This window comes from Amblyomma americanum, chromosome 8, assembly GCF_052857255.1.
Source record: "Amblyomma americanum isolate KBUSLIRL-KWMA chromosome 8, ASM5285725v1, whole genome shotgun sequence".
Classification (NCBI taxonomy): Eukaryota; Metazoa; Arthropoda; class Arachnida; order Ixodida; family Ixodidae; genus Amblyomma; species Amblyomma americanum.
This window is the reverse complement of record NC_135504.1, coordinates 75,115,123-75,130,321: the sequence shown is the minus strand read 5'-3', so window position 1 is coordinate 75,130,321 and position 15,199 is coordinate 75,115,123. Positions and strand designations below refer to the sequence as shown.

The 15,199-nt window shown below is 49.1% G+C and overlaps 1 protein-coding gene across 5 annotated transcripts in view; it reads left to right on the top strand.

Moving 5' to 3' along the window:
* Positions 1-15,199, top strand: part of LOC144101936 (uncharacterized) — a 97,198-nt gene that overhangs the window by 37,976 nt on the left and 44,023 nt on the right. For all 5 annotated transcript variants that reach the window (XM_077635171.1, XM_077635170.1, XM_077635172.1 and 2 more), the window contains one exon: positions 8,388-8,620. In XM_077635171.1, coding sequence (XP_077491297.1) covers positions 8,388-8,620 — 233 coding nt within the window. The remainder of the gene's footprint in view (positions 1-8,387; positions 8,621-15,199) is intronic.

The following is a 15,199-nucleotide window of genomic DNA, read 5'->3' as shown; positions in this document are numbered from 1 at the left end:
CCTACCATTTGTAGTGTGTTCATTACAGTATTATTAAGCTGTGGAGAGTGCTTTTCATGTCCCGATTTAAAACCCAGAATTGAAGGTCATTGATAAAGGCCCTTGTCTTGCAGCAGGCTCAGCTGCTAATGGTGACTGTGCACCTTGGCTAAAGCGGTCAGTTTCCTCACAGAATTAGCAGTGACACACACACGTGTGCAAATTGATGTCTTGCTTGTGTTTTGAGGAAAGAGGGCTCTTCGAAAGAGGCTGCCTTATTACTAGCCTGTCGTGCCTCTGGGGCACTTGCTGGTCTTCCAAGAGTTTTAATTTGGCTGATGCAGTGTTACATTCCCAGTATTCTTTGTAGCTCGAAGATGTATATGAGCAAGGCAGGTTTAGTTGTTTGTGATGACATGGCCTATGCTGCTTCACTACACTTCACTTTATTCACGTTAAAGACCCGGCTTCAGGGGGTCTGTGGTGAAGATTGTAGCATCGTGCGTCAGCCTCCTGCTGAGTTCTGATGCGCACACGCGCTAGTTGACGAGCTTCCTCTGCACGCTGTGCGAATTCCTCGGCGTCCTGATCGACATCGTCGCCGTCGGCATTCTGGAGCAGCATGGCATCTAGCATAGTTGTCACTGGTTGGCCATGAAGAAGGCTGAAAGGCGTCATGCTAGTGGTGTCTTGTTGTGCCGTATTGTAGGCGAACGTGACGTAGGGAAGAATTTCGTCCCAATTCTTGTGGTCTACGTCCACGTACATACAGAGCATGTCTGCGATTGTCTTATTGAGGCGTTCCGTCAATCCAATGGTTTGGGGGTGATAGGCCGTCTCTTTACGATGACTGGTACCGCTGAGGCGGAGGAAGGTTTCCAAAAGCTCGCCCGTAAAGGCAGTTCCTCGGTCAGTTATAATGAGTGCCGGAGCGCCATGCCTGAGGATGATGTTCTCAACGAAGAACGGAGCTGCTTCGGCGGCGGTACCCCTGGGCAGAGCCTTTGTCTCCGCGTAGCGAGTTAGATAATCGGTGGCGACAATTATCCATTTATTCCCTGCAGTAGACGTCTGAAATGGTCCCAGGAGGTCCATGCCAATTTGCTTGAAAGGTGTCTTTGGCACTTGAAGAGGGTGGAGTAGACTGGCTGGTTTTTCAGGGGGTGATTTAAGACGTTGGCAGTGTACGCACGTCCGTACATAGTGCTTCACTGTCGCCCGTAGTTTCGGCCAGTAGTATCCGCGCTGTACTCTAGCCAACGTGCGGGTGTAGCCTAGGTGGCCGGTGGTTGGCTCGTCGTGACACGCTTGCAAGATTTTTGTGCGAAGAGCTGTTGGGACGACGAGTAGATGACTGTTCCCCCCAGGACGGAAGTTCTTCTTGTAAATTACGTCGTTGCGAAGAAAGAATGACGAGAGGCTGCGGGCGAAAATCTTAGGCACATCCGTAGTTCGCTTCTCCAAGAAACCAATAAGAGGGAGCAATTCCTGGTCCTCTCTCTGCTGTTGGGCAAGAGTTGCGTCATCTATGACTCCTAAAAAAGCAGTGTCTTCATCGGTCATTGTGGAGGGTCCGACTGATGTCCGCGAAAGGCAGTCAGCATCCGCATGCTTCTTTCCGGATTTGTAAATAACCGTCATGTCGAACTCTTGTAACCGAAGGCTCCAACGCGCGAGTCTCCCTGAAGGGTCCTTTAAGTTCGTCAGCCAACAGAGAGAGTGATAGTCGCTAATGACTTGAAAGGGGCGAGCGTACAAGTAAGGGCGGAATTTCATAACCGCCCATACAACTGCAAGGCATTCTTTTTCTGTTGCTGAGTAGTTCGCTTCAGCTTTAGACAGAGTCCTGCTGGCATAAGCAATCACTTTTTCCACCCCATCCTGGCGCTGCACCAATACAGCACCTAAACTCCCATTGCTTGCATCGGTATGAAGCAGGGTAGGGGCGTCGTCATCAAAGTGCGCCAGGACAGGTGGCGTCTGTAGGCGTCTCCGGAGTTCATTAAAAGCTTGGTGCCCTTCTTCACCCCAGCAAAGGACAGCGTCGTCACGTGTCAGTGAAGTTAATGGCCAGGCAATTCGTGAGAAGCCAGCAATAAATCGACGGTAATAGGCGCAAAGCCCCAGGAAGCGCTTAAGCGTCTTTTTGTCCATAGGTGTTGGGAACTTGGCGACTGCGGAGAGCTTTTCGGGATCAGGCCGGACACCTTCTTGGCTAATAACGTGTCCTAAGAATTTCAGCTCCTCGTAACCAAAGTGGCACTTCTCGGGTTTTAGTGTGAGGTCCGCAGATCGTATGGCCTGAAAAACAGCTACCAAACGGCGTAGATGCTCCTCGAAGGTGGCCGAAAACACGATCACGTCGTCAAGATACACCAGGCATGTTTGCCACTTGAGTCCTGAGAGCACAGTGTCCATCAGCCGCTGAAATGTTGCTGGTGCTGAGCATAAACCGAATGGAAGAACCTTAAACTCATACAAACCATCAGGAGTGATGAATGCTGTCTTCTCCCGATCCCTCTCATCTACTTCAATTTGCCAATATCCACTTTTCAAATCCATTGAAGAGAAGTAACGCACATTTCGTAGCTGATCAAGGGAGTCATCGATGCGAGGGAGGGCGTACACGTCTTTTTTGGTCACTTGATTGAGCTTGCGGTAGTCAATGCAAAATCGTAAGCTGCCGTCCTTTTTTTAACAAGTACCACGGGGGAAGCCCAGGGACTCTGTGATGGCTGGATAACGTTGTCTCGAAGCATTTCGGCCACCTGATGCTGAATAGCCTCGCGCTCTTTCGGAGCCACACGGTAAGGATTTTGTCGAATCGGGCGAATCGCGTCATCCGTGATAATGCGATGTTTGGTCAAAGGTGTTTGGCCAACCCGCGATTCTGAAGCAAAATAGTCTCGAAAGTGATCTATGAGATCCAAAAGACGTTCCCGTTGTGAAGACGACAGATTTGGGCTCACATCGACTATGGGTGCGGGCGCCTTGCTCACTGATCCGTCCAGTTGCAGCACGAAATAGTCTTGGTCACTTGGGACGCTATCGAAGAAGGCCACAGTTGTGCCTTCCGGAATTTGTCGACGCTCGTCGCTGAAGTTTGTCAGCAGCACTTCGGCGTGCCCATTGGCCAAACTGACTAGTCCTCGAGCTATAGAAACACCTCGGCTGAGTATCAGGGTGACGGCCCGTTCGGCGACGCCATCGCCGGTATGTGCCACGTTGCACTTCAATTCAACAAGAGAGCACGATCGCGGAGGTAATGTCACCCCCTCATTGTCAACTCGTAAGGGCATCAGTGGTACTTGCGCATAACCAAGGTCTTCATGATTTTTGGTGAAGGCAACGACGTTGTCCCGAAAGCTGATCACAGCCCCATGAAGGCGCAGAAAGTCCATGCCCAAGATGAGGTCTTTGCAACAGTCTGAGAGGATAACGAAGCTGCCAACGAACACTGAGTTTCCAATTCCTATGGGGGCAGTGCACTTCCCAGTCGGTGCCAGTAGCTGACCCCCAGCACTTCTTATTACTGGCCCAGTCCATTCGGTTTTTACTTTGCGCAGCTTGTCAGCCAGTTTTTGACTAATGATTGAAAAATCCGCCCCGGTATCCACCAGAGCGTGTACCTCCAGCCCATCAATGCAAACGGCGAGGCCAGCGCTAACAACGTCGTCTGGGTTGCTCGTCTCTCTCGGCATTTGCGGCGGAAGTGCGGTAAGCTCGGCGCTGTCATTTTCGTCGTCGGGGCTGCTTATCTGGTTCGGCATGTTCGGCGCTAATGTAGGCGGCATTTTCGGTGGTAGTGCGGCAGCGTCAATGTGAACAGAGGCGTCACAGGCATGGGTTGCGGTCGGCAGTTGTGGCGGTAGTGAGGGCTTTGAAACTTTTCGACTGGTTGCAACAGTTAGTTTCCCCGGCGAGGGCTCGGGGTCTGCCGTCTGCTAACGTCAGCATCGCTCCGACGTGTCGGTGAAGAATAACGCCGTGGAGATGGGGAGCGGCAGCGGAAGCGCGGTGAGTCGGCTTCCCTGCTGAGCGGCGAGTCCTCGAGTTGGGCACGGCCAGCGTCGAAATGGCGTCGAGCAGAACCAGGCGGAAAGGCCTGCCCCTCTTGGCGGTAGCGGCAGTACCGATACACATGGCCAGGTTGTCCGCAGAAGAAGCAGAGTGGTCGGCTGTCATAAGAGCGCCACAGGTCAGTTCGGCGCGGCTGAGGGCGGCCCGGATGTGCCCACTGAGGCTCCTGAAAGAACCGCGTCTGCTGACGGCTCGCTGAGCTCGGTGGGGCGTGGTCTGGCGGCGGACGACGAAGGACTTCTGCATAGCTCGCGGGTTGCGGCTCCGGCTCATAGTAAGACGCCGTGTTGACGGCCGTGTTGCTGTTGGGTTGGGGCACGTGGTATGGTTCGCAAACGGCTGCCGCGCTGTCAACTGGATGAGACTCGTGGTATGGTGCAGACGGTGACAGAGCATGCCGGAGCTCTTTCCTAACGGCTGCTGCGACGGCCTCTGGGGACTGAACGCTCGTAGCAGTAATTTGCTGCAGCTCCTCAAGGACAATTTCTCGAATGAGGCCTCGAAGAGTGTTCCCATCGGTTGCAGTGAGTGCCGCCGCAGTCGGTGGAACACCGGTGAAGGGTCGGTCGTACTGGCGGCACCGTCTTTGGATTGCTCGCTCTATAGCTGTAGCGTCCTTGATGAACTCACTGACGGTTTGAGGTGGGTTGCGCACCAAGCCGGCAAACACCTGCTCCTTGACGCCATGCATGAGATGTCGTAGCTTCCTTTGCTCAGTCATATCGGGGTCGGAACGGTGAAAAAGTCGAGCCATGTCTTCCGCAAACATAGCTACGCTTTCATTTGGCTTCTGGACGCGCACTTCAAGCAGGCGCAGCGCATTCTCTCGTCGATCAGTAGTGGCAAAAGTGTCCACCAGCTGGCGGCGGAAGTCATTCCATGTGGACAAGCTGGCCTCGTGGTTTTCATACCAAGTTCTAGCAGTATCCTGAAGTGCAAAATAAACATTGCAAAGCTTCTGGTCCACGCTCCACTGGTTGAACTTGGCCACTCGTTCAAACTGGTCGAGCCAGTCTTCCACATCTTCAAACGCGTTCCCACGGAAGCACTTTGGTACCTTGGTGTTGTGAAGAGTCACCGACGTAGGGGTGGGAGGTGCCATGGCTTGGAAGACGCGGCGAACTTTGACATTTGAGGAGTCGCCTGGTAGATGGTTGTACTCCGGGGAAAGGCCTAGACGTCGGCGGCTAGTGCGATGGACAGGCGTGTCGATGTCCGGGACTCGCTGTGGTCTGCCGGAAGGAATCCTGTGCATACCCCCGCACCTCCACCAGTGTCACGACTCGGTAGAACTCCGAGGAGAGCTGAAGGTAAAACGGTTTACTGGTTAACCAGAAAAAGTCCCTGCGCACTTCAGCTTCTTCTTCTCCTTGCCTCGCGCTCGTAGGCCAAGTCTTCATCTTTGGCGTCTTCTTGCATGCGGCAATATTCATCAACAAGTACAACACATTGCCTTGAAATATAAGTGCTTACAGCATCTGAAAATACAGACTGGTGCGTGATGGCAGCGATATCATTGACGAGGGCATTCCAGTCCACAATTGTTTGGAGAAAAAGGGACCTGAAAAAGTTTCAGTACACTGGACACAGGGTAGGCAGTCTGAAACGGATGGGCAGTGCGGTGAGATATGCAGTTCGGATGAGTAATGTAGAGTGATTGATTTAGAGAGCTATGGGAAAACTTGTATAGCAAACAGAGTAGCTGTTTGTAGCGACCCGAAAGACTCGAGTTGATCCCGGCCACGGCTGTGGCATTTTCGATGGAGGCGCAATGCTAGAGGTCCGTGAACTGTGCGATGTCAGTGCTCGTTAAAGAACCCCAGGCGGTTGAAATTATCCGGAGCCCTCCACTACAACGTCCCTCATAGCCTGAGTCACTTTGGGACGATAAGCCCCACAAAACCAAAACCAAACTAAAACCAAACCTTTTTTTAGCGGACACACGGTGTGCTGATTAAATTGCATGTCCTTCAGGTGTTTGGCAGATTGTTGACTGCGTGTTGGTGGGTGGGTTCAAGAAGCACAGAATTGTGGCCCATTCTCCACAGCACAATTCACACAAGTGCATCCTAGTGCAGCAGAACTGAAAAAGAGACTTGTCAGAAGCACAAATTTTTTGAAAGTTTTGTAGGTGCTCTCTGGTTTCCACTTCATGTGATGCATGCACTGCCTTAGTACAGGCTACAACAAAGAAATTCCAGTGGATTCCTTACTAGCAGAACACTTTTGCACTTGTCAAGAGATTTGAGCCAAAGCGATGAATGAGACTGCCACAAGTGGAAGCTTTTATTATCTGCAGCCAGCTAATTATTTGGTATTTTTTGAGCAAGCTAGGTTAATGGCCGACCATGGCCAGACTGGACATTGCATCAATGACCGTTTAAGGGAGCACGCTTGAAAATGAAATGAGGAGGATGAGAAATGTGCACATTTAGCTGCACATATGAACAAATGTGGATGGCTGTGTTTGAAAGTGGAACGATTGTAGGCAAAAGTTTGGACAAGATGGCATGGACAGTTTGGAAGCGTTGTACAGTTGTGAGCAAAAGTAGAGAGACCACGGCTGCGGGGCTGCACTGCTGCGCTGCTATCTCGCGCCGCACGCTCACTGCAAGAGTGCCCCGCGTGACAGCAAACTTCACCCTCACACTCGCTCGGGGGCTTATCATGCTTGATAAATTTCTAGTGCTGCGTTCGGCTACTCTGCAGCTGACGGTCGCCAAGAAGGGTACCACGCATCGCAAAGTGCCTAAAGTCTCTGAAGGGAAATTAGGGCGAACTGCTCCCCTATTTCTCCATTTTCAGCGCGCGCGCCTTGGTGGTTACGCGTCCATGCTGCGACATTTTCGCCATGAGACAACGGCTAATACAGCCTTCAAATCGGGGCATGATTACAAGGCAAAGACCAGCAGCGAGTGGAAGCCGCACGATGGTTCAGATAGTGCAGAAAGTTGTTGCAAAGCTTCGCCGTGACAGCGGCTCACTATTGAGATCGACTGATAAAACCACTTTGCCTTGTTTCACCAAAGCTCTGTCTTGCTATTAAAATGCTCGGATCTGTAGCTAGCTTGTGCCGTTAAAACGCCTTTATATGGGCTGTGTTTAAAGTTGGACCAGTATATAGCACATCTTCGCCGCAGTTACACAAGGCTCAGAATTCTCGTTGTCCAAATTTAGCGCACACTCGCATGCATTTGTAAGGGATTAGCAGTGAAATGGTACAAACGACAATTTGCCCCCAACGAGGACTTGATTCCTTTATTTACTATTACTACTATACTGCTTATGTGTTGCATCCCTATTAGCTGTTTTCGAGTTGCTGCTACTACTGATAGTCAAAATTAGCAGCAACATACCTTATGTAATCGCAAGTCGATTTTAGTCACCCTGTAATTTTCAATGGTGATGTTTCAGTCCCAGTGCTGTAATCATAAAAATGGCAACACCTTATTTGTTGTCAACCGTAACTTATCGTTGCGCAGTTGCAGTCAGTGGGGTGACCTACTTCATGCTGTGTAGTTTTTTCGTGTCGGGGTTCTACGAGCTGCTGATGTAATAATGACATCTTCACTAAGTACTGGCTGAATGTTACGTTCAGAAGAAGGGTCTGTGAGTGCCGAACATTTTTAGTATTTATTTAAAGGGGGTGTTCGAAGCGAGGATCCAGAGTGCCTTACATTTTACGCCTAGATGTATTCATCTCTACCTAATGATTCGAGAGTCGAGGCCTCGCGTGCCTTCCAACAGTTGGCCGATACAGGCACGGCATTGACACATAACCGTGAAGGCGTGCCGAAAACTGAGGAAGAGGGGAGCAGTTCACCTTACTTTCCTTTCAGATTCTTCAGACGCTTTGCGATGCGCGTTCCCCTTCATTGAGGCAGTCAGCCGCAGAGTAGCTGAACACCACACGAAAAATTTGTTAAGTGCGCGAGAGCGAGGGCGAAGTATGTCGCCACTCTGGGCACGCTCTCGGAGAGCGTGTGGCGCGAGATAGAAACGCCGCAGTGCTGCTTCGCAGCCGCTCCCGCACTCGGAGCCGTGGTCTTCCCGCTTTTGCTCACGGCTGTACATAAAAACAAAAGATAGTGGGTGCTTTGGCATGCCTTCTTTATGCGACTGAGGCTGACTTTTTGGAAGCAGCAATTTGTAGCTACATGTAAAGAAAAAAATAAAGATTGATCTTTGAATGACAAACTGCATGCCTGCGCATGTGCTTCGCTTGCCCTTTTCATTTCAGGCGCATTTCATTAAGGCATGAACGTCTGCTAGTAAGCCAGTGCCAGCTCACCCCCAAAAATGTCTTGCTACTTTCCTCTGCATGCCAGCTATGCGGAGCTGTACGTGTCAGTGGACGATAGTGTGCCCATGGACTACGGCCACCAGATGGAGGTGCTGTATCACACAAGAGCGCAAGAATGCTCCGGAGGCCACTGGGGCACCTTGGAAACGTCACTTCTGCCACCTGCTGCTCTTGCCGAGGTAGTGGATGGTGAGGATGTCCCGGACACAAATGACTCTGCACCAGAACCACGGCGGGTGCGCTCGACATCACCCACTAGTGAGTGGGCACTTCCACTCTCTCTGGGGAATTGCAAAAGGCCTGGGGATGCAACTTAAAGTCAGGGGTGTGAAAATGTGTGAAAACAAAAGTACGCGAAAATGAAAGCACTGTGCACGACACTGCTCAGCGTGTCGCACAGCACATCGTAGAGCTAGCGCGCACATAAAGGAATGAGGACAAAAGTACATCTTGTGAATGCATGGACGGGCGCGCTCGTAGTGCTAGTCCGCTCAGTCAGAGGCGTGAAAATTAAAGCATGTTCTCACAACACACAGCGTTTCGCGCATGACTCCCAGGGCTAGCGCGCACTACCAAACACATGAAGACTAAACTATACATCTCATAATGGCGGGCACGCATGCGCTCGTAAAGTTAGCCGGCACAGTCAAAGGCATGAAAGCGAAAGTGTTTCATTTGCACTAGCTAACATGTCACAGCCAGTGTCCCAGCAACAGTTAGCCCAGCTTTCTTACAAAAGTATGCTACATCACAAAATACAGCAAAGTATTTGTGCGGGACTCTGTAAAGCTGGCTGGAACGCGGGCCTAGCATGACAACAAAAGTATGCCACCAGCTGCCATGCAGTGGCATAACGTTTGATGCGGGACTAGGGAACCTCGATATTTGGCCGTTTTTAGGGTGATGCTAATGAAATTCTATTCCACCGGCTGATTCTGCAGTGCCGTGATGTCATTTGGAAAGGTCGCATTTTCGAATGTCTAGGCCATGAGATTTTACTTTGGCTGGTAATTTAGTTTTGCGTGCAGCATGTAGACTGTTGGAAATGCTAAACACGTGCCATAAAAAGCTTCTCTCGATTAAACTGCTTGCTTATTCGGGCTGGAATTTGACGCAGAGATAGCATATGATAGTCTTGCTATTTAAATACACGGTTTGGACAATGTAGTTTCCTGATCTGATCAGATTTAATTATAAATACCCGTCATCTACAGCATGGCAACTCTCCATAGGAAGCAGCTTTCACATAGTGCATGTTAAGTGTTGCAACAGTTAGAAGACTACATAAGCCTTGGGAAACGAAAGGGCATCTCCAAATGGACAGTAGTCGCCACTCTGCGTGGGACTTGGTAGAAATGTGAAGGTATGCTCCACGACCTCTTCCACCTTTTATTTCGATAGCACATTTCATTCTTGTCACTTGCGGATTAAGCAAACCTATACTTAATATTTCAATAAGAAGGGATAGCCGTGCACTAAATTTGAGTTTGTGATGCGCGGGTGCTCATGCTTGCCCTGGCACGCAATGGCTTTGCCAGCTGAGTGATAACGGCCAAAAAGCCTCTAAGAAAATGTTTCTACACGTTGCATCTTTTTGTGCCAATCAAAAATGATGTATGGTTTCGTATTTGTGCCCCCGTGTCATCTGTGCTGCTGTGTTTGCATCGAGGCACCCACCAACTACAGACAGGTCCTGCGCTTCGCACTAATCTTCACCGTTTCTAGTCAATGCGCGCTGAGCTGCCATGCCGAAACCAGCGCCGGCTTACAGTGGCGGCCTTCAACCTTTTCGGTAAATGAGGCCAGACGAGGTTCATGATGAGAATTAGGCTAGTGCGTGCAATTTAGGAGTGCTGCGATTTGATTCCTGTGGAATATTGTTCAAATAGTGTTGGAATAGTTCGAATAGTAAAAGTGCAGTGCGAATCGAATAGGAAATGCCATTCGAAAAATATTCAAAAGTTTAAATATTCACACACCCCTATTGAACAACCAGAATAACGTTCAGTAGTCTCTGGAGGGAATAACAGTTCACAACTGGTAGTAAAGTGCTGGAAGTGATAAGATAATACGTAGGCTTAGGGCAGGTACTGACTGCAGATCCGGATCACGAGAGTGAAATAACTAGATGAATAAGAATGAAGTAGAGCACATTTGGCCAGGTTCTCTCGGATCATGAATGGCAGTTTACCAATATCTCTCAGGAGAAAAGTATAAACAGCTGTATCTGACTGGTTCTCACCTATGGAACAGAAATGTGGAGACCAACGAAAAGGGTTCAGCTTAAGTTAAGGACAACACAGCGAGCTATGAAAAGAAAAGTGATAGGTGTAACATTAAGAGACCGGAAGCGGGCAGAGTGGATGAGGGAACAAACACAGGTTAATGGTATGCCAGTTGAAATCGAGCAGAAGAAATGGGCTTTAGGCAAGCCATATATAATGCGAAAGCAAGATAATAGTTTGTCCTTAAGGGGCTGTAGAAATTTAGGTGGGAGGTTGAAATTAAAAAGATTGCGGGGATAAAGTGGCCGCGTCTGACACAGGGTAGGGTTAAAGGGTGGAGACACCAAATTTTTGGTTTGCATGTTTTTTGTTTCAAACTTTGCGTGTTGCCCCAGGATGCGTGATACATGCTCCGCGATTCATATATGTGCCGTAAATAGTCTGTGATTGCATTATTTACTGTGAGAGATTTCGGTTCGTGAGTGCCAGGCCAGGGAAGAGCAGCAGCCGTGGTCACCTGGGCCCCAAAAGTTGACGCAGTCAGCTGCATTGCCTGCATTTGTACACATGCAGTGCATACCAGTGCTTTTCGAAATGCCGGCAAACTAGGTCGGTACTACGATACGCCGAGAAAAGCCAAGAGAGCAAGGGACAACACAGAGTTCTTAAATCGAGCAGCTCGCTGCTTACTCACGCGGTTTGTGTGTTGCATTTCAACAGCATGTTAGTCGACCGATCCCCTGGTCACATTACAATGACATGATGTCCCGCTGTCTGTGCAGACCAGTACGCGTCGCTGTCTTCATTTCGCTTTGCCCACAATATCTGCTGCGAGCTTTTTTTCTGTTGCTTGTCTAAGCAAACAGTCTGTACATTCACTAAATGAATGCCTCAAGATAATTCTAAACGATTCTGCATTTGCTGCGAGAGTACATAATTTCCCGGGAATGCACCGCTGATGATGGCACCTCAGCACTACTTTTTTTACACATGGCTGCATATGTACAGGCATGCTCGCTCGGCATGAATTGTGAGCTGTGTTCTGCTTAGTTTAAACTTACTTAGGCCTTCTCTTATGCGCCAGTTGTATGTTTACTTTTTTATGCAGCGCAATAACTGCAAGTAGTGCGAATGAATGCGAGCACCAGATTGGGGAACGCTTCATAGCCAGTTTGTTGACACCGCACAGGACTGGTGCTCCATCCCGTTGGCAGACTGGGTCACAGTCTAGCACTGGTGCTTCCTGCTGGATAAATATGCATTCTCAGATGTAATCAGTTGTCGATTTCAGTTCACGGTTATCAAACTACCCCGCAATAATGAAACCGCCGGGAAAGGAAAACTTTTTCATTCTCGCGAGAATTTCGCTATCGCGAAAATGGCGAAAATGGCCAAATTTTTTTTGCACACCCATTACTTTCGAGAACCAATATTTAATGAAAAAAGTTGCTTATTTTGCTCTGCTTCGCATTGCTTTGCAGTAGCTTCAAGACTCGGGCTTCGCAGCTTGATAAGCTATGCATAGCTTCGTCGTCGTCGTGGTCACCGAGGAAAGTCCGGATAACATGTAAAGCGTCAAGCACATCACGCGAGTTTACTTGCCTTCCTTGTGCTTGATTTTCGCCATCCTCTCGTCACTCTCCTCATTTCCTTTGCGCACACTGTCGGTAATAGCGTCATCACTGAATTCCTCTTGCACAACCAAGGCGGTGTCCGCACACAAGAAGTCGTCCATTTCAACAGCGTCTGGCACCATCACATCGACACTGTGAATCGCGTCCCATGCTTCAGTTAGTGGCTGCAGATCGTCACCACTTGCAGGAACACTTGTTTCCGGTTCTGCCAAGGCATGCTGAGCAGCCGCAAAACCGGCGTGCCTAAAGCAGTTCTGGACAAGGGTGGCTGAAGAAGCAATCCATGCCCCGATCAATTTCCTTCGGTCGCTTCATTTCGATGTTCAACAACATCGGCCGGATGAGTCTCCCCCGACACGCTGACTTGACACTCTTAATAACCCCTTGGTCAAGAGGCTATATACCGGATGTTCAGTTCAGAGCAAAAAATCAAGTGGGCGCTTGTCAGAACAACATCTTCAATGTGGCAAGCAGAAAAAAAGCAGACGTATTTTCCCTGCTTCCGCATATCCGCATCAAAGGCTTCCACCCAGCTGGAGGCTTTTGAGCGTGTCATCAAAGCTTTCTGGTTAGAAGTGTACTCCACCTGAAGCCTTCTGTTACCTTTAAAGCACCGTGGCATCTTGCTCCGGCCGATCACGATAATTGACACAAAAGAATGGTCACCCACTTTTTTCTCAGCTTGCCGCCATGGCATTTTTGTCCCTTCAGGTCGAGCGTTTTCGATGTCAACGTTTCATAGAAAAAGCCACTTTCATCAGCATTATAAATTTCGGAGGGCTTGTATTATTCGTCCATTATGCTTTCGTAACTTTCCTGCATCCAGGACGATGCTGCTTCAGTGTTGATGCTCGCAGACTCCCCCGACAACACTTTGCCGACGATGTAGTGCCGTGCTTTATATCGGCTTAGCCATCCGGCGCTCGTCTTAAAGTTGTTGTGCCCCAGAATGCACGCCAAGTCAGTCGCCTTCTGCTGCAGAAGGCTTCCAGACAAAGGCATCTTGTTCGCTCTCTTGACGAGGAAACACTGGAATACGGCTTTGTCGACATCTTTGTAGACTAGACCGGCGTTGCCACAGTCTTGTTCTGCAAGCGCGCTGTTCTGAAGTGCCTCCATGATGCTGTTCTTGGATTTCAGAATCGTTGAAAGTGAGCTGCACGGGATACTGAATTCGTCCGCAATGTCAGACTTCTTTCTGCCTTTTGCAACTTTGGCGATGATTGCAGACTTTTCCTGCAGTGTCAAAAACTTGCGCATTTTAGCAGGAGGTGGCATATTACCAACAGGCCAAAAAAAAACACTGGACACAAGCAAGTCACGGGCGAATTCGGCATGTATGAGGCGGATGGCGAGATAGCATGGCTGGCGTGTGAGGGCCGTGGTAGTGAAAAGAAAAAGAAGGCTTCATTGTTCTGCCTAGATACTTCTCCGGTTTCGTCACATGAAACGTCACGTGTGTGTGTAGTTGCCAACAGACAGGCTAGCAAAAAGCTGGTTTTAGTGAACAAAAAAAAATCTCGTTGCTATCGTCATCATTACCGAACCAACAGAAAGTAAACAGCAATGGCCGCGCCGGCGTTTGTTGGAAGAAATGAATGGCCCCGACTTGACAGATGAGTGTGCTCCTGCAGTTTTGCCACTGTTCCCAACTGGCTGATGTACCGAAAAAATTTTGCAGATCACTACCTCAAACTTTCGTTAATGCGGGACTGCTTTTTAAAAACTTTTCGCTGTTGAGAGGGGGCAAAGGCACTGAAATCTATGGAAGTTTGCCGGGGGCGCCAGAATTTTTCATTGCCGCGAGAATAACTTGTGAACTCGCTCACGACAGTTCCTGACATCGCACATACGAACCCCGCGGACTTGCTAGGCTTACTCGTATTGCTGGTGAGTGTTGACGTGTGAACATATGAAATGTAGGCGCTCGTTTTGTTTATTTGGAATATAGATAAGGTATAGACAACAGCAACTAGTCAGGGCGTCGTCTCATCGGCATGAAGGTTTTACTTGGCCGCCGGTGCTGGTGCTGGCTGGTGCGTCGGCGGCGGCATATCTACTGATCAGCCCATCAACTGCCAACGCCGGCCAACGCAGCACTTGGCTGATGTTGCGCGTCGTCGTTCATAGTATGTCAGGTTACTGTGCTGTGATGTTGCTTATATGCACTGATATCTTTCCTAAGCTCGTAGGTCATCAAATATTGCGCTAGAAGCCCTTAACAAGGTTTTTATAGCGTCGAAATTTGGTGTCTCAACCCTTTCAACTTGTGAAATATGGGAGAGGCTTTTGTCCTACATTGGGAATAGTCGGGCTGATGATGATGATGAGGAGGAGGTAGGGAAGAGGTGAATAGAAATGGAACGATAGACTATCGTGCTCTAACCATAGACTACTCTCGCCGAAAATGGGGCTTCTATAAGCTGGAAAAGAGCAAAAAATGAAGTACAGGTGCTGCCACCATGGTCTGATTTTCCATGTAAAATACGAGCGTCAGCATCCATTTTTGTAAGTGGATCCCAGAGGCTATGCTACACCGCCAGTGACTTAAAAAAATGCTGGCAAGTCATCCTTTTCGGCAAGCACATTACTGGTTTAAATCAACTAACAGGAAGATTTTAAAAGGCAGTTCTGTCACTCATAAACGCATTTTTTGCTACCGGTCAAGTGTGAGCTCTTCGGAGAATCAAATTTTATTTATTTCAATACCCTCAGGGGCCGGAAGGGCGTTAAAAGAGGGGGCAGGTACGAAGCAAAAAGAAACTCGTAAAAAAGCATGACGTGCACATTTTTAACAAATAAAAATGTGCTGTTACAAAAGGTAGTCAATAAGTGTTGACTTGAAGGATGCACAATTAAGGCAATGGATGAGGGGAAGGCAGTTCCACTCTGTGCAAGTTTTTTTTTTTGGCAGAAATGAATGAGAACATTGGTACGGCAACAGGGAGTGGCTACCTTAAACCGGTGGTCACTGTGAG